Here is a 17141-nt window from a genome sequence, read left to right as displayed (position 1 = left end):
TTATAGAAGTTGAGATCTAAGCGATGCAGTTTTCAGTTATATAGAGTATACAGGGTGAAAAAACAAAATTTGGAAGCCTAATATCTTTGAAACTAACTGGTTTCATAAACAGCCCAAAAGAAAGGGATCAAGGTACTATAATTCGTCGGTCCTTACGAAGAGTAGCACTGTTGAAATTTCCCCCTCATAAGTAGCACAACTAATTTGACGCACGCTAGACTAACACGACTCGCGCGATCCCGCGAAGAGTAGCACAACTCGCGCATTTGCCGCGAAAACTAGCACAACTCAAACTTTAAACAACCAATTTCTATAAGAATTTCCCGATTTTTGCGAAACTGTCCCCTAATAAACATTTTTAAATATTCACAATTTACAACTTTTTACCGAATTTAAAATTGTTTTCCCAAATACAATAGTTTTTTACGAACAAATTTTTAAATTGTTCACTTTTTTAGTATTTCCGAAACTTTTTAAAATTTGAGGTTCGTCTGCCTTTGTCCAAGGTTTTCATGAACTTAACCAACCCAATAACCCAGTTAAAACGTTAAATACTCATATTTTAAGTAACATAAAGTCCCGAGTTGTGCTAGTCTTCGCGGCAAATCGTGAGTTGTGCTAATTTTTGTTGAAAAATTTGAACTGTGTTAGTCTTAGTAGGGAGCGACGATATAATGCTAACTAAATATAAAATTGGAACTTGATTATTGCCTTTTTACTGGATTATTGCCGTTTTTCTCGGGATCTGCCCCATGAAATAACTTTCAATTAAAATGGTGTATGGTCCTAATAACCTTCAATAACCTCGTTTTTTTTAGAAAGGTTCGACATGTAGTTTTAGAGTTAGAATGATTTCAAAAAATTCATTGTATAACAATGAATTTTTCATGTTAACTAAAGAAGGACGAATGATAGTATAAATTTTCGACGGTAAAAAGATAGGTAATTTTATTCTCTTTCAGGTACATATTAAGCAATTCACTTTTATTAACTTTTCCTATAACTTTATTAGAAAAAAACTGACTTCTCAAATCTAAAAAATCACTATAGAAAAAAAACGCGTCCACAAAATGTAAAAACGGATTGTTTTCCCACTATGTACTAGTAAAATCAAAGAAAATGAGACTTGGTGGGTTAAAATCCACTGAGTATCCACTGAAACTGAGATACAGGCGTATACGAACACCCCCCCCCCCCCCTCACACACACACATACACGCACACACAAATCCGTACGGACATTTTCTAAAAACACTTTTTTTCGACTAAAAATACATCAAAACACACTTCCATCTTTTTACACAAACTCAATAAAATTACTACTACAAGTCTTCTTAGAAAGAAAGCAAAATTAAAATTATTTTTTCATTCGTATACGATGAAAACCTGTCGTCACTAATTTCTCAAAAAGTCGAGCAAGTGACGATCCGCTTCCTATGACACAACAGAAAACCAAAACCTCTTATACAGGCACAGCCGAAAAAAATTTTAAAACCCATCTAATAAAATCATCAGAGCCAAAGCCGCTCCATCGAAGCCTCGGCTATTTTTTCCACGTCCTCGCGCCGCACGGCGCAAAAATCGTAAATCATCCCAATCACATGTACATACACACGGGAAGCGCGGGACACATTTCCCAAAAGGAGAAAAGTCACGCTCCCCTCTCTCTCCCTCTCTCTCTCTCTCTCTCTCTCTCTCTCTCTCGTGGAAAAGCTGTCCATTTATAACGAAACCCGCCGAGAAAGAGCGACGCAATAAAAATCCTCTAACCCCCGACTGTTACCAGGGCTTCTCTTCTCTTCGTCAGCTCTATATGAAGTATACCATGTTCTCATATACACTAGACTGCGGGACCATTGAATGAGATTTCTGGAGAAAAACGGGGAGGAGGGACTAGAGAAACCCGAGCTACGAGTCATTTTTCGCTGCTTTCTTTTGTGTGTATAGCAGCGCGCGCGCTTCTTTATTGTGCTGCAGCGTCGTGAATGTGTGCGTGTAATGTATACATCCGACGGCAAATGTAGGTTTTCGTTATTATCCGGGAGTTGCACCGTTCCTCGCACTTGCTTAAATACGTTACGATGTGCGAGAGATTCTAAAGTGTGAAATTTTTATTTATGCGAAAAAAAAACTTTGCGCGGATCAAAACGTACACCAGATGTCTCATTTCCGCACGATAATACCGCGAAGACCGCAGTATGTTGATACACAGCTGGACACAATTTTATTTGTCTTGACTTTCGTAATTGCATACCTCTTTGTCCCGCCGTACAGACCGCAGTCTACCCTCGAGCACAGCTCTAGACTCTGTACAGTACGCGTACACTCACATACGCTATGCGTATGCGCGCTAAACCTATTACTCCGTTCATTCTTATACAGACTATATATAGATATACAACAGCGCAGGCTATTTTTTCTCCTTTCCTTTTTCTTTCATCTCGCCTCTTCTCCAGATGCTTATTATACGTATAGAGTCGCGCCGAGTCCTTGTCGAACCCCCTGCAATTACACTATACCCTACTCGGAGTTAAATTGAAAGTTTTTTTTTGTGTGATGCATGAATCGCCCTCTTGAGCGCGTTTTTCGAGACTTCTTGGTCCATTTTTGTGTTCCAAATTTAATCTCGAATCGTAGTACACGTAACAGCAATAATCCATCAACGTATTCATCACGATAATACCGACGCAAACTATCCTCTAAACGTAAGCCAACAGCCCGTAATTCCCGGGCTCGGAATATTATTCGATGCGCAGCGCAGTCTCATCCACGGCAAGTATTTGCTAAACGAGCCTCGGCCATCCGGTACCCCTTTCGCGCAAAAACGCACTCTCGGCAGCAACAAATTACGACAATTAACGTAAAAAAATCGCGCAGCCCTCTACTACTGCTGCTGCATCGGTACGTTAAACTTCTCTCCCAATTACGTTCCTTCACGAAGACAGCGCGCAGTCTTCCTCTCTCTCTCTCGCTCTCTCTCGCTCTCCCCCATAGCACAGGCCCTGCGACCGGCTCCTCGGCAGTTCGCGCGTGTCCGTCGAGAGAAGGTATATACGGCCGTAGCGGGGGGATAGAGCGGCAGCAGGGCCACATTCCGAAATGAGCGAGGCTCTGCTCGCAGTGCTGCCGCAGTGAAGGTGGAGGACGCACAGAGCTCTTGCTCTCTCTTTCTCTCTCTCTCTCTTACTCTCGCTCTGCCGCTTGTGTGTGGATTTTACGGCATCAGCTGTGTGCGCGAGCGATCCCACGCTTCGGTTATTCAATAGTTTTCGCATACCGATAGCTACCAATCTCGGTGCTGTTTTCCGTCAGAATATTCAGTGCCAGTGTGACGTAGAAGAGGATCACGTTTGCTTGAGACACACCGGTCGTCCGGATTTTGCCAGCCGCTGGAATGTCCAGTGTGTTGTAGCTATACGCTCTCTCGGGACCAGAGAAGAGAAAGAGAGAAAGAGCGTCTGAATGAGAGAGAAAGAGCCATAACGGCGTCGCGAGTGCAGCGCTGATGTTGCGGAGCTGCCGAGATCGTTTTCTCAGGTAAGACGTGTGTGTGTGTGTGTGTTTTCGGAGGTTTTCGGACAGTTAGAAATCCGATCGGCGCTCGATTTTTTTATTCGCGAGAGAGATCGGTTGGAGGATAACGATTAATTTTGCGATCGTTTGACGTAAGACTGAGTCAGAGTAGATGCTGTAGGTTAGACTGTAATTAGCTAATTTCGAACGTTAGTGACAATGTGACCGCGCGGTTAATGATGAGATTTATGCGCAAAAATCGGCTTGCGATAATTGTGTCTCGTGAGTGCCTCTCTATGTAGACACTTACGGACAGCTGTATAAAATTTACGATCATCGTTAACTGCTAAGGGCATTGTCTTTCTCGCACGAGTTGTTACGAAAGAGTAATTTCGCTTTCACGAATTATCGGTCGATGTTTGTTGTCGAGTGATTAAAAAATACCGGTTTTAATTAGGCGAAAAATGCTGCACCGTCGATCGATTTGTATTGACCGTTGAGCTTCATTAACGTCACAACAACTATTCGTTCCAGGTGTCTAACAGTAAAAGTCCCACACGTGGATTCGAGAGGGAAAAAAAGGATCGAATCACCTTGACGCAGCAGATCTCCGACGACGATGCGTATCGTCGACTAGTATAACCCGAAAGTACAGTCATTGGAATTTTCGAAAAAGGATCATCCGCAACGATGCAGCCGCCGAATCGCGAGAGTCTGCAGCCGCACGACAGTTTCCCGAATCTCCAGTACTACGAGATCAGCCAGAGCGACGCCAGCATGTCCGACCAGCAGTCCGACAATCCGTCCAGTTCTCGCCAACAAAATCAGCAGCCGACTCACCTGCATCAGATCAACCTCTGCACGAGTTCCGGGATCATCAGTCAACATCAGCTGCAGGACATTCTCCCTGGCACCGTCTTCGGCGATCCTTCGATGGGACATCTGCATTACCACATTTATCCCAGTCGCAGGACGATCAACTGTTCGGATTCACCTTCCCAAGGACAAATCGTACCGATTCCGGCCTGCAGGAGCCACAGTCGAATGGAGCAGATGCACAACCACGAGCACAACCATCAGCACTACCCGAGACAGCCCCAGCCCAGGACGTCGCTCATGAGACCACCCACGAGTCTCGACGAGCTGGCCAAGGAGAGGGACAACACCAGGACTCCTACGCTGAACCGGGAGACTCTCGGGAGATACTCGCACGTGGCCGAGAAGAACAAGAATCTCTCGCTGGTCGAGCTGAGCAGCGAGTCCCAGGTGAGCATGAATAATGGACTATTGTGATAGCCGGGAGACGTATAAATTCAGCGTTAATGAAGTGACGAGATCCGATTAGCATAATCCCGGTATCGCTGATAACGACACTCCCCCGATCGCTAGATTATCATCCTATAACTCGTTTCGAGTCTTACACACACACACACACACACACACACACAAACTCACGGACGTCTTCATTCCTTTATCCACACGATCTCACGCTTGCGGATACCCCACACCACGATAATCTTAAAAAACGGTTCTTCCTTCAATGCTCCACCTTCATGTGGGTATTTTTATGGCTCCTATACTGTATCCGTACGATGCTGCATTGTATCGATGGGAAAAAAACTTTCCTAATGGACACCCGTACATCCTCATAATTAAAATTCGCATATTATACCTACCAAACCGCGTTATCTCGAGGAAAGAATCGCTAATTAACTTTGCCCTGTCGTCAACGCAGGCCGGACTGACCGCAACGAAGAGCGGCAAGTGCCAGTGCCACGCGATCCACCAGCAACAGGAGCAGCTGCGCCAGGGCTTAAGACTGAAGCGTGAATCCGATGGAAACGACAACGAACCTGGAAGACAGCCTCCAGCACTGCCTCCGAGACCACCGCCGAGACAGTCCAACCGGAGATACGAACTACCGGCTTCAGCCGTTCCTGCCGATCACCGTGAGTCTGAATTTTCAATCTTATCTCCGTGTGTCTATGGATTTTTTTCTTAAAGAATTCTTCCAAGCCCTTTATCGCCAGACTTTTAATTTTGGACGAATAAAGTTTTCCTTCGTGCGTGCGGTATTTCGAAATCGATAATTTTAATTAACGGAGAAAACTTCGGTATTGGACGCATCGCATATTGCAGGAATGCGCGCACTTTATTGACACGTGTCGATGGCCCCGTAGACCGCGCGGCATAATTAAATTTAAAAATGTAGCCGATATACGTAATATTGTAAACTGCAGCCGACGAATTCCGTCTAACGAAGTATGCGTGAGCATTGTATAAGCGAATTCAAAAATCAGCGCTGAAGCTCGCGCATAACCGAGTTATTTCCGCTCGGGAAACTGAGTTAACAACTGTCTTGCCGGCGTTCTCCCAAGTATGACACTGACTTTTAATCGAAAATCTCGATGCGTGACACGATCTCGAAAGCCGCTCCGCGTAAACAAACGACTGAATAAAACTAGAAAGAAATATTTGAACTATAAACCGAACGCAAAATAAAACTTCGAATCGAACAAACTAGGGAAAAAAATCTGTCAAAGATACTCGAATCGAATTACATCCAGCGCACAGCTTGCCCAGTGCAAATACAAGCCTTAGCAGTGGTCGATCGAATAAAGCTGAAAACAAAAGGGAGAAAAAAGAAGAAGCAACACTCGCGCATAGCAGCGCAACAGGGTCGATAACCCATCGACGGCGCAGCAACTCCTCTGGTACACCATGAGCTTTCGCAAGCTCCTTCTCTCCCTCTCAGAGCTTTCGGCTCGTTCATCCTCGGTTGTCCCTGACGACGCGTGCGCTTGGATTTATTGACCCGCGCGAGTCTGGCGAGTCTGCGCGGGTCGGCTGAAAATTCAGCGGCTGCACGGGAACAGTCAATTTTTCGACGGCCCGCTGCGACCATGAGCTGAACGCTACTCTCGCTTTTTCCCTTGTTATTGTTATTGTTGCCGTTCTCGTCGGCCCAAGCGCGGAGAAGATGAGGCGGTGGTGTCGCGGAAGGACGTACGCTTTGCAACGAAGAGTGTGATAAAAAGTTTCTTCGACCTAAGTATTGTTCTCGAGCACGCAACGAAGAGAGCAGAATTATCAGACTGGAAGAATTGACTGTGAGTGCTGCGGAGCCTCGCAGATATGATACGCTTGGAGAGAAGAAGTATCGCCGGGATAATTGCATCTCCAGCGCGCTGTGAAGCTTCGGCGAGGCCTGCTCTTCTGGGCTCGATGTGAAAAATGTAAATAAAAAAAAGAAGAGGAGGCTATAGCGACGTCATCGCTACGACAACAACGTCAGAGTCTCGCGCGCGCACCTGCATCATCGGGCAGACTATACACGCGGCGGAATATCGATCGACGGCCACAAGTCCGGCTGAGAGATAAAAGGATGGACCGTGGCTTTCCGATCCTGCACATAGTGCGCTGTCGCTTCGGAGCAACGGCAGCAACGGCAGCCGCGCCAGTAGCACCTCAAGCAGCTCAGCCGGTCGAGCCGGTGGCATACGACGCTTTCGCCATGGCTCATCTGCAAGCTCAGAGCTTTCAGCACTTCTCCGCGCACCATCACGCCGCGGCAGCCGCCAATCATCATGCCAACTTTTTGCAACACGCCAGGGCTGCCGCCAGGTGCACTCACGCATGCGGTAGGTTTTTCGTTATGTCGTTGGCTGTTCCTCCTTTTTCGTTTTGGTAGAATCATTCGTAATAGTGATATACTTTATTATACGCTGGATACTACATTGGTACGAATGTGTATACTATTTTTCCCCATCAGCACACACACACACACACACACTGACCGTCGAAGTATATAATCGTTTTATTACTCCACTCGATACCGCCGCTGGCTTGAACGACTATTTATTTTTCCAACCGACTCGACTCGCTCGATACACACACTAGCCATATTTCCTTTCTCCTAAAATAAATAAATCTAACGGAAATAGTCGTCGGGCACAATGCTGGCATTGTCGGACCTGCGGCAATTCCGCATCCTTCAATGCACAATAAAACTTTTAATCTTCCATCCGCAGCGCAACAATAACAACTTTTCCAATAAGCGGACAAAGCCGCGAGGAGAGACGTGAGAGAGAAAAACGCTGTTAAACAATATCCTGCTAATTAAAAGCGCGAGACGTGAGTAGAAAAGAGAAAGAGACACGGGGGTTGATTTCAATGAGGAGAAAAGTCCGCGTAGCGGCCACCTGTTCCCCACCCGAAGATAAATCACGAACACACGCCTCTATCCCGATGACGCTGGTTTTCGCGCTTTTCCCACACTTGCTCTGGAAAAGCGTCGGCGCACCTGTGATCCTTCTTCTTTCTTCCCACGTAACCGTACGGATGTTCCTTCCGAGTGCACAGGTATACGAAGAAGAAGAAGAGAATAAGAAAAGAGCGAGTAGTGGGAGGATGGAAAAGTTTTTCTCAAAGGCTTTTCTCTCTCTCTCTCTCTCTCTCTCTCTCTCAGCCGGGTTTTCGAGAAAAGCCTGAATAGCTCGCCGAGGGGGTGGGGGAAAGAGCCGGCCGTATACCTGCATGCGCGGGCCTATGCTCTCTCGGTCACATGGAAATCGGCGAGGAAAAAAAAGAAGAGAAGAACTACACGACCCACAGAGTTTCGACACAAAGCCACGAGGGTGTCGAACAATGGGGGGAAAACTGCAGCGGCGCGGAATTGTCCGCGTTGTATTTACACCCCGCGGGCGCGCATTCGTTTCGATTTCCTCCGTGCTTTTGTCGCGCTTCTTTCATTTCGTACCTCGTCGCGCTCTGCGATGTTTTGTGTCTGGATTTAAGCGCTGCGCTGTGTGTATGCGTGTGTTGTACGGCCGCTTTTTCTGGATTTTCGGATGACGCGACGGAGATGCAGGTTCGGAGATACGGACTCTGTATGTGCGTTTCCTTTTTCGGGAGATTTTTCGGAGGCGATGCTCGATGGCTCGTGTGATTTGTGAAAGGAAGCGAGGGGCACTTGGCTTCTGAAGATCGGTGTGACCAAGTTCTTAATTAATTCGGGAGAGAAGTTAGCTCGGCTTTTTAACGAAGGAGTCGTAAACGGCCCGTTCTTTTACGAGGAGCGTAATTAATTCAGAGAGAATTTAACGATATCGTTCATCTGTCAAGATGGCGTTAAGGATATAACGTTTGTAAAAGAACGAAAATATTTTGTAAAAAAAATACGCATCATCACCGCAATAAAAGCACAACGCTGAGGTACTCCTCGAAAACAGAGAAATCCAATAATAACAATCGTAAATTCTAACGAACCCCGTGGACCGTCGAAAAATCGTAAATAACCGCACTGCGAGCGCACAGAACTCGACCCTTGACTCTATAAATACACAGCGCGTGTTTTCTTTCATTTTCCCTACTCGACTCTAAAAGCGCGTTCCTTCTTTTTTTCAGGCCACGTGGGCAGCGGCGAGGGTAGCGGCGGCTGCTGCAAGAAGTACGTCGTGCTCTGCTGTCTCTGCGGCGGTCTAAGTGCAGCCGTGGGCAGCCTCTTCCTTGCTGTACACGCTGTACTATCGGCGCACACCGCCAGTCTCGCGCTCTTCGAGACTGTGCCGAGCTACATCCCTGGCACTATGGTAAGTTTTGAATTTTTTATATTTTTGCGGTTTTTTTAACAAACTTGAAAATGTTTGCAATTACACTCTTTTTACATATTTTTGTTGTGCAAAATGAATTTACCAGATAAGTTCAAAAAGTATAAAAAAATTTTAACTGACAACAGGGCTCTATACGGTTGAAATAACATCAAGCTTCCATCAGTTTGAGTTAGAGTGTGTCTAACGTAAAAGTTATTATTAATAACTCTTAAATGTCACTCGATCGACCTCCGAGCAGAACTAAAAGCATAGCCGCAGAAAAAGTGCAGCGCAGAGAGGGAGTCTGCGTGCATCGAGTTATTTTTATGACATTATAATACAACTCTTTGCCTCCATAGATTCAATATTCGCGCTAACCAACGTAATTGGAGGTTGACGTTATACGCGTTAGCCTATTTTCAACTCGAGACCCGCTGCACGTGTGGCTCTATATTTTTGCCTCTGCGTCATGGAAAATTAAAGACGTTACTCTTTGATTAAAAAAATCTCTTTTTCACATAGCCATGACGTAGAATCTTACATATCGTATAAGCAATCGATACGCACATCCGCACGTATATGCCTTGATTCATATTAATAGCAGAATTTTTCCAATAGCCCGTGATTTCGATAAGTAAATATAAACCTCGGCTACGCTATTTCAACCAAAAATAACGAATACAAGACGAGCCAAAGGGTTGACGCTTATTTTTAATCTCTCGCCTTTGTTTCTCCACAGCTCATATTCATGGGCCTCTTCACGATGCTCCTGGCGCGGCGAAAGCACCGATACGGCTTTCTGGTAAGCATATTATTACACCATAGCGACAAAAATAGCCCCGGAAAGCTCCTCGCACTTGTTCACCAACGCACTCCTTTGATTCTTTGCAGATGAAGGTCTGCGGCTCCGTGAGCGTCGTCTGCGCGCTCGTCTGCGTCCTCGTGACCGTCACCACAACTGTCGTTCACATGTCACGACTCCAGGGCCTCCGCGAGTGCGTCTACACAGCTCGAGCAAAGTAAGATTCGCCGCCACGGCGCTTTTCTTTCACTGATAAACACATGCGGGCGAGTATTTTTACAAAGAGAGAGGTCCTTGAATTTCTCACGAGCTTATCTCTGTTCGCTCCCTCGAGTGCTAGCTTCCGGGAATATCGTCTCCTGTTTCGGGGCGTCTGTCGAAACTCGAGATTTTCTATTTCGAGTCTACTGCAGCTCGAAGCGTAATATATTCACGAAGAAGTCTGGTGCTTCGAATTATACGCCGTCGATTTGCATAAATTCACGATGTGCACCCGTTGACCCGAGAAAAACTATGTCAGCCGACCGAAATCGATAAACCCCTCGTGCATCACTCGATATAACAATTCCCCGATAATCCGCAGATCTTGCACGTGCTACGGTGCGCCCCAGTCTCGTGCCTCCGACCCGGGTGTGCTCTTCGAAGGAACGCCTCACTGCGAGGCTGTACACGGGGCCCTTTACGCCTGTCTTCGAGCCTTGTTCGGAGTGTCAGTGGCTGGGATACTCGCCTGCATCTTCAGCTGCATGCTGGTGTACCAGCTGCTGAGCCACGAGAAGAAGAAGATGTACTGGGAGCAGTTGGAGCTGAGGTGCAGGTCGCTGTACGGACAGGGCGCTGGACCTGGACTGGTCAGCGCTAGACCGGCTGGAACTTGCGGATGCTGCAACGACTGCGGAGGAATCGGGCCCTGGTGGGCTCAGTCGCCTGGAAATCTTTACACGCCGAATCCGGATCTCGCTCCGTCGAGGTGAGATTTTATCTATTTTATTAGGACTTTTTATTATTTTGTATGAGTTTCTCGTACATCGTGTTTATTCATAAATCAGTAATATAGTTTTTAAAAATTTAAATTAGTTTGCCTCTTGCAGACTCTAATTGAATTATAAATATTATTTTTAACTGCTGCTACATGTTTTAAGTAGAAGTTTTTTAAAAATAATTTGCAATCAGGTATAATTTAAAAATATAAAAAGTTAACTTCTATCTTTTATACCTCAAAATAAGTCAACGCTTATAGAGGTATCGTCGTATTGATTTGCATTTTTATATTCAATAAATAGATGAATTAAATACATGCATAAATATAGAACGCCAAAAAGAAAAATGCAACCAGAAATAAAATACTCTAAAATTATTCTTATACGACGCTATTTTGAAAATGTAGTTCAAGAATTTCCAGGGCAAATTCTTTTACGGGTGAAAAATGTAAAACGTTTTCACAATACTCCAAACGTATTCCTCGGTTTTTTCTTGAAAAATGCGGACGCGATACAAATGCGTTCCAAAACACGTGTAAAAAGATGATCATTACAGTAAATTCATCATCGCGGCTATAAATGAGTTTCTCTATTTTGAAAGGCTCTCCAAAAGCGTGGCTTGTTTCAAGCTGAAATATGATTCCGGACAAAGGAAACCCCGAGAAATTCGTGAAAAAAACTTGCGCGTCAATCCCATAAATCAACGTCGGCGTAAAGAAATACTCTCGGGATCATTCGGCGAATTCACTAGCACGACTCATACCGAATTTCACATCCTTTACCTAATGCATCTGCAATGATCTTCGCTGCAGGAGTATACCTATATAGCTTCCGAAAGTCCGAAGCGCAATATTTCGTCTCGCGCGTTAGCCATCAAAGCTGCCGAAGTCCTCCTATAAATCACTTGAGCTATCCCTTGAAAAAAAAACCCTCAAATCGACCTTGACACGCTTTCCCTTCGAAAAATAATGTCACCGTTCTCTCTTTAAAATCGCCGATTTCTCTCTGATTGCAGACGCTGGCGACTACCGTGGTCTCGCAGCAGGGGCCCAGCCCCCAGTGCCGACTCGAACTACGGCTTCCACGGCCACCAGTCGGCCGGCGCCGGTCAGGCCCAAAACGGCCCCCACCAGCAGCATCAAGGTCCCGAAGGCCTGATGGACCCGGGAGTAGGAGGAATGGTTCCCTACAGCATCTTGGGCCCGCAATCGGCCGGGGCGTACTCGGTTTTGCAAGCTACCGGACACGACGATCACTACGCCCAGAACAACGGGGCCAGTCCGTACAGTGTCTTGGAGACAGCTGTGCCTCTCTGGGGACCGCCTCCGCCGTACAGCGATCCCAACAGCCCGGCTAGGAGGCCCATGTTGGCTTTTCCGGCTGCCGATCCCAGGACCAGGCTCAGCAAGAGGATCGACAATTTTCCGATGAGAGAGGGTTGGTTCTCGTTTATAAAATTATTAAAATACTTTATGGGCTCATGTTGACGGGTTGAATACTTTTAAGAAACATGATTGATAAATCACTAGCAAAAAGATTATAAATTTGTATAATGCTTCGAAAAATGTTTTCGCATGGTCAACAAGTTTTGGATGATTTTCTCTATAAAAAGATAATTTTAGAGACAGACATTTTTAACTAATTCTATAATATCTAGCTAAATCTAATAAACGTTTTTGAGAATGTACAGAAGTTAAAAAAAAATTATTGTCAAAATGGATTGTACAGAGTAAGAATTGTACACAGGGCTCAAAAGGAGTTTCAAATTATTTTGTAAGGAGAAAGTTGTCTGTGATTTTTATTAACTATGCGTAAAAATGTCTTAAAGTACTATAAAAAAAAGGTATGACCATGCGTACTAGTGTTTATAATTTACGACGTATTTTATAATATTTAGCCCAGGCTCTTGCCCTGAAAATGAGTCTAGATATACTTTGCATAATGCGTAGAAAATGCAAGTTCGTATTCGAATTGATTTTATTACGTCGCGACGATGCTCCTCAAACTGGTTTCTGCAACTCGCTTTCCTCCGGAGATATAGGGATGTTTTCATTCAACATATCACACGCGTGTGCTTCTTTTACTCCGACTGCGATACAAAATTAGTACATCTCCAAACGAAGATTAAAAATTCGTTTAAATTTTTCGCTATCACAGCTATGATGCCTGAAATATCGCAAGCTGCGCGGATTGACTATATTCACGTAAACGTCAAACTTGTAGCTAACGTCAACAATTTTTTTTTCCTTCTCCAGTAGATTACAGCAGTTCTCCGGACATCAAGCGTCCAAGCGGTAATTACGAGAACGCGGAGCAGGTTTCGAACGACACGGACACAGAAACCGGTGGCAATAACAGCGAGGGCCGAGCATCTCGCAGCAACAAGCACAAAAAATTGCTCAAGGGCGTGGAAAACGCCGGCTTCCAGACGCAGGAGTCCAACATCCAACCCAAACAGTCCGAGAGTGAGCTCTACTTCGGTGACGTGTCCTCCTGCTGTGGGCCTGAGAGCAGTCTTTACGACGTCGCTACCGAAAAGGAAGGTAAGGATCTTAAAGCGAAACGAGTAATTAGCTTGAAAAATTCTCCAGCTACTGTAATTTGTAGTCATAGAAAGTATATTTACAACACCCCAATAAGCGAAAAAAATTTTTCAGTCAAGACCGAGAGCCATCAGTCGGAAGCCGGCACAAGCAGCTACCTGCAGTCATCGCACTTCCCGAAGCGTCCCTCCAGCAAACGATCGCGTCGCCAGCAGCCTCAGCAGAGCTCCGAGATGGTCGACCTGCCCTCGAACTCCAGCTGTTCGTCCAACAGCGACGAGCCCCTGGCACACTCGGTTCACACGTCGGCCGACGTCGAGTACGAGGTGATAAGACAGCAGAGACGCTACGGCTTTGAGCCGTCTTCGTCGCAGAACGTCAGCGTCGTCTCCGTTTACTCGGAGCAGCAACAGGCTGTCGAACAAGAGGCCGTGGCTTCGAACGACGAGAGAAGAGACGAGAGCGACGATGGAGCCTATGGCGCTGACGAGGACTGCGAAGAGGTCGCTGATAAGGAGGAGAGAGAGTTTAACGATTACAGGCCAAACTTCGAGGAGGACGTGAGGCCGGTTAACGTTTGAGGCGATCTTTTGTAAGAAGAAAGTAATTTTTTCGTTTCGCTTACTGCCACTGACGAGGGAGTGAAGAGCGAACTGGTAGAAAGGATTTTTTATACTTAGAGAGAGAGAGAGAGAGAGAGAGAGAGAGAGAGAGAGAGAGAGAGAGAGAGAGAGAGAGAGAGAGAAATTTTAACGAATATTTTTGCGACTCAGTGATGTATTGAAATTCATAAACACACTCACTTCGGTCTTAGGTGTATGATTATATAATATGTGTTACATGCTTTGCTCGAGAGAACTCGACTATGTGAACTGGATATTCTTAACTAAAGTATGTCTCTTTGTGACTATCTTTCTTTCTACAAAACTATTATTATTATAGTCTATGCGCTTTTCTCATTGTATATTTCATTGTTCCTATATTATTACATTCTTGTATAGTTAAAGTTGCGTTTGTGCTATTACTATTATAAGTATACTAGTATACTTTATTTCATTGCAAGCGCCTTGATGGATTAAGTTTACGAAAAATCATTTCGAGCGAAAGTTTATGACAGTATCGTTTGTGCGAGCTTTTTTTGATTGGTTAAAGTTTTTATACTCTTGAAGAATATAACTTAGTCGTTAAGCTGGAAATGCATGTAAATTTCGCTTGGTACACAAGATATGTTAGAGAAAATTGTGCTATATGTATTAAAAAGCTCGAGAGAAAAGACGCGGAAAAAAATTAAACAATAACGTTTTAAATGTAGACGGAACATCGAGCACTTTTAAATGTTTGCCTAGTGAAAAAGAGCGTATTACACAATTAGGTATTTTTTCAACCGACGATGTATAACTCGCGTCGTCACGATGATTTACGAAAGCTGGCATTTTTAATCACTTCATCATTATTATCACTATTAAGCTATTGTTTTTGTTGACGAGAGCTTTTTCGTTGATTTTAGAATTCTATACTGGAACTATGCGTTGTTAATTTGATTCGTAATTTAACAAGTAATTAAACATGCCAACAAGTTATATAGATAGTTAAAGAAGTAAGATTGCGTAGTCAACAGTATACATATATATTTCTAAAAACTTTCTGCGCCGATTATAAAAATAGTCGAATTCACACGCGCAAACTCGAGCGAACGAATCCTTCAAGTAGACGAAAAACGAACTATTGAGAAAAAAAAATGATTATAAAATACAAAAAAAAAGGTGCGCGCGTAGTCTCTTCTCGTGTACGTTCTCCAATAGTTTTCGCATTGCTTCGAGGATGTAAAAGCTCAGTCATCGTTATATAGCCACTCGTTGAAAATCATCACTGGACCAAGGACAATACGACACTATTATAATAGAAATGACAAATGAGAGGAAAAAGTTTGTCGAGTATAATTATTTGATATTGTTGAGACTCTTTATAGATTCCTAATGAGAGAATTACGTTATATAACGATTTCCATTTTCCGTCATGTATATCTCCGTGGAAGCACATCACGTCTCTCTGCGAATGTGTATCCATGTATTATTATATATTATAGCGGTGAATTTGTAAACGAGCGACTGTGAGAATGTCTTTTGTATGGCGAAATATATGAGTGACGAGAACTATTAGACATTCTTAAGTTTGTGCATAATCATACGACGATAAAATACTTACATATAAAGAAGTACCTGCTCTAGTATAGTCATTCAGTATTTTGAAATACGCCATGGCTTTTAAACGTGTTGTAGACGACTTTCCTCGAATTACACTAAGAACTTTGCGTTCTACTTAATGCTTCTACTTCTTTCGGATCAGAGCGATTTTGTTTTAGAAAATCCGTCTGATCTTGGATGTGTACCACCGGTGCGTATTTTCTTTCTTCTCTGTTGCCAAAACTACTCTTGAACAAGGAGAACTATATATACTATGGATTAAAAAAAAACTAAATAAATAAAAAAAAACAACAGCAGTGTTTTTTGTATGCGTATATTTATAAAAACTTAGTCGTAAGAACATTTTCAAAATATATGAACATTATAGTTTGAAAAAAAGGATGTACAAATCGAGCGAAAATACTGCGGGTTTTTGTTCCGGACTTTCTTAATCTTAAGTAGGTAAAACTTTTGTAATGAGCGATGTATGTGGAGATTTATGATTATTCGATAGATTATCATGCTGTATTACTTACGCTATATGATTGCATTAGAGACAACGCTGTTTAAGCATATTAAATGATGTGGTGCGCGTTTTTCTTGAGACTTATATCACTGTTGCCGGAAAATTGTCAAATTGCCAAAAATTTCTTTTATCCTGTAATCGTAATACAATAAAGTTGTTTTTATACAGAAATCCTTGACTTTTTGTAACTTAGCTATTTCTATATAGACCTTTTATCAATGCGTTTACAGGGACGTTATAAACTAAATCGTAATGAACGAAGCTATTGTCTTTGTCATGGAAGAAAACACGCTGCAGTGAGTTTGAATAGCTCGGATTGTACCAAAGCGACTGTTTCCAGACGGTCTTGAAATCAGATCTTATGGGTCTATCGCCTGAGAAATTCGAGTGCAGTCGTCTGCATTTCTTCGGGAAAGTCAAGCACATGGAGAAAGATTTCTTGAACTTGAGAAGCGATAAAGACGACTGCGTGGCTGCTCTTGTGACGGACTGCATTTGACACTAAAAAAATATTATTTAATACTTTAAACTGCGTAGTTATTGAAGCTAGAAATTATATCAACATGATTTAAATTTAAATTTACAATGAAAAAGAATACTTTTATTGCAATTTAAATAAAAAATAAATCACCGTCACGTCGTTGAAAGAATGTGCATGAAGCCATAAATATTCTCAAAAAATTACGCGCACGCAAAATTTCGTAAGAGCGTGGAAGCCCTATACAAGGATCTCATTGAGGCAGTTTAAATATCGGTTTCAGCACTCGCACAAAGGACATTCTCCGCAGCCGTTCTGTTAACCAAGCGCATGTTACGCTGTGGCAGAGCCACGTGCAGGCTGTTGTATATGACGCCATTTCGGATATAGAGATATGAGAGATAATTTTTAAAAGATTATTTTTTGAGTAAATTTTAATGTTTTAATATTTTGGAATAAATTAATTACAAGATAATTAAACGACGATTGTTCCCTGGTAGAAAATTGACCTTGTTTCTTGGCAGAA

The 17141-nt window shown here is 43.6% G+C and overlaps 1 protein-coding gene across 3 annotated transcripts; it reads left to right on the top strand.

The window, feature by feature from the left end:
• Positions 1-3120: 3120 nt before the first annotated feature.
• LOC100679337 lies at positions 3121-16308 on the top strand. Of its 3 annotated transcripts, none has more exons than XM_031930396.2 (10): positions 3121-3536; positions 4047-4778; positions 5248-5461; positions 8919-9103; positions 9843-9905; positions 9995-10122; positions 10489-10875; positions 11901-12322; positions 13144-13428; positions 13543-16308. In XM_031930396.2, the coding sequence occupies exons 2-10, from the start codon at positions 4203-4205 to the stop codon at positions 14007-14009; spliced, it is 2727 nt and encodes a 908-aa protein (XP_031786256.1). In that variant the 5' UTR covers positions 3121-3536; positions 4047-4202; the 3' UTR covers positions 14010-16308. The 3 variants fall into 3 exon arrangements, with proteins under 3 accessions (XP_031786256.1, XP_031786255.1, XP_003425343.1); XM_031930395.2 differs by having other exon boundaries at positions 3123-3536; positions 13141-13428; XM_003425295.3 differs by lacking the exons at positions 3121-3536; positions 4047-4778; positions 5248-5461 and adding an exon at positions 6350-7153 and having other exon boundaries at positions 13141-13428.
• The last annotated feature ends 833 nt before the right edge of the window (positions 16309-17141 follow it).

Source organism: Nasonia vitripennis, chromosome 4 (genome assembly GCF_009193385.2).
Source record: "Nasonia vitripennis strain AsymCx chromosome 4, Nvit_psr_1.1, whole genome shotgun sequence".
Classification (NCBI taxonomy): domain Eukaryota; kingdom Metazoa; phylum Arthropoda; class Insecta; order Hymenoptera; family Pteromalidae; genus Nasonia; species Nasonia vitripennis.
This window is presented reverse-complemented; position numbering and strand designations above follow the sequence as displayed.

Excerpts from the sequence above, each read along its gene's own strand:
- LOC100679337 (XM_031930395.2), top strand. The coding sequence starts at position 4,203 with ATGCAGCCGCCGAATCGCGAGAGTCTGCAGCCGCACGACAGTTTCCCG. Across the intron at positions 5,462-8,918 it reads AGCCGTTCCTGCCGATCACC|GCCACGTGGGCAGCGGCGAG; the intron begins GTGAGTCTGAAT and ends TCTTTTTTTCAG. Across the intron at positions 9,906-9,994 it reads AGCACCGATACGGCTTTCTG|ATGAAGGTCTGCGGCTCCGT; the intron begins GTAAGCATATTA and ends GATTCTTTGCAG.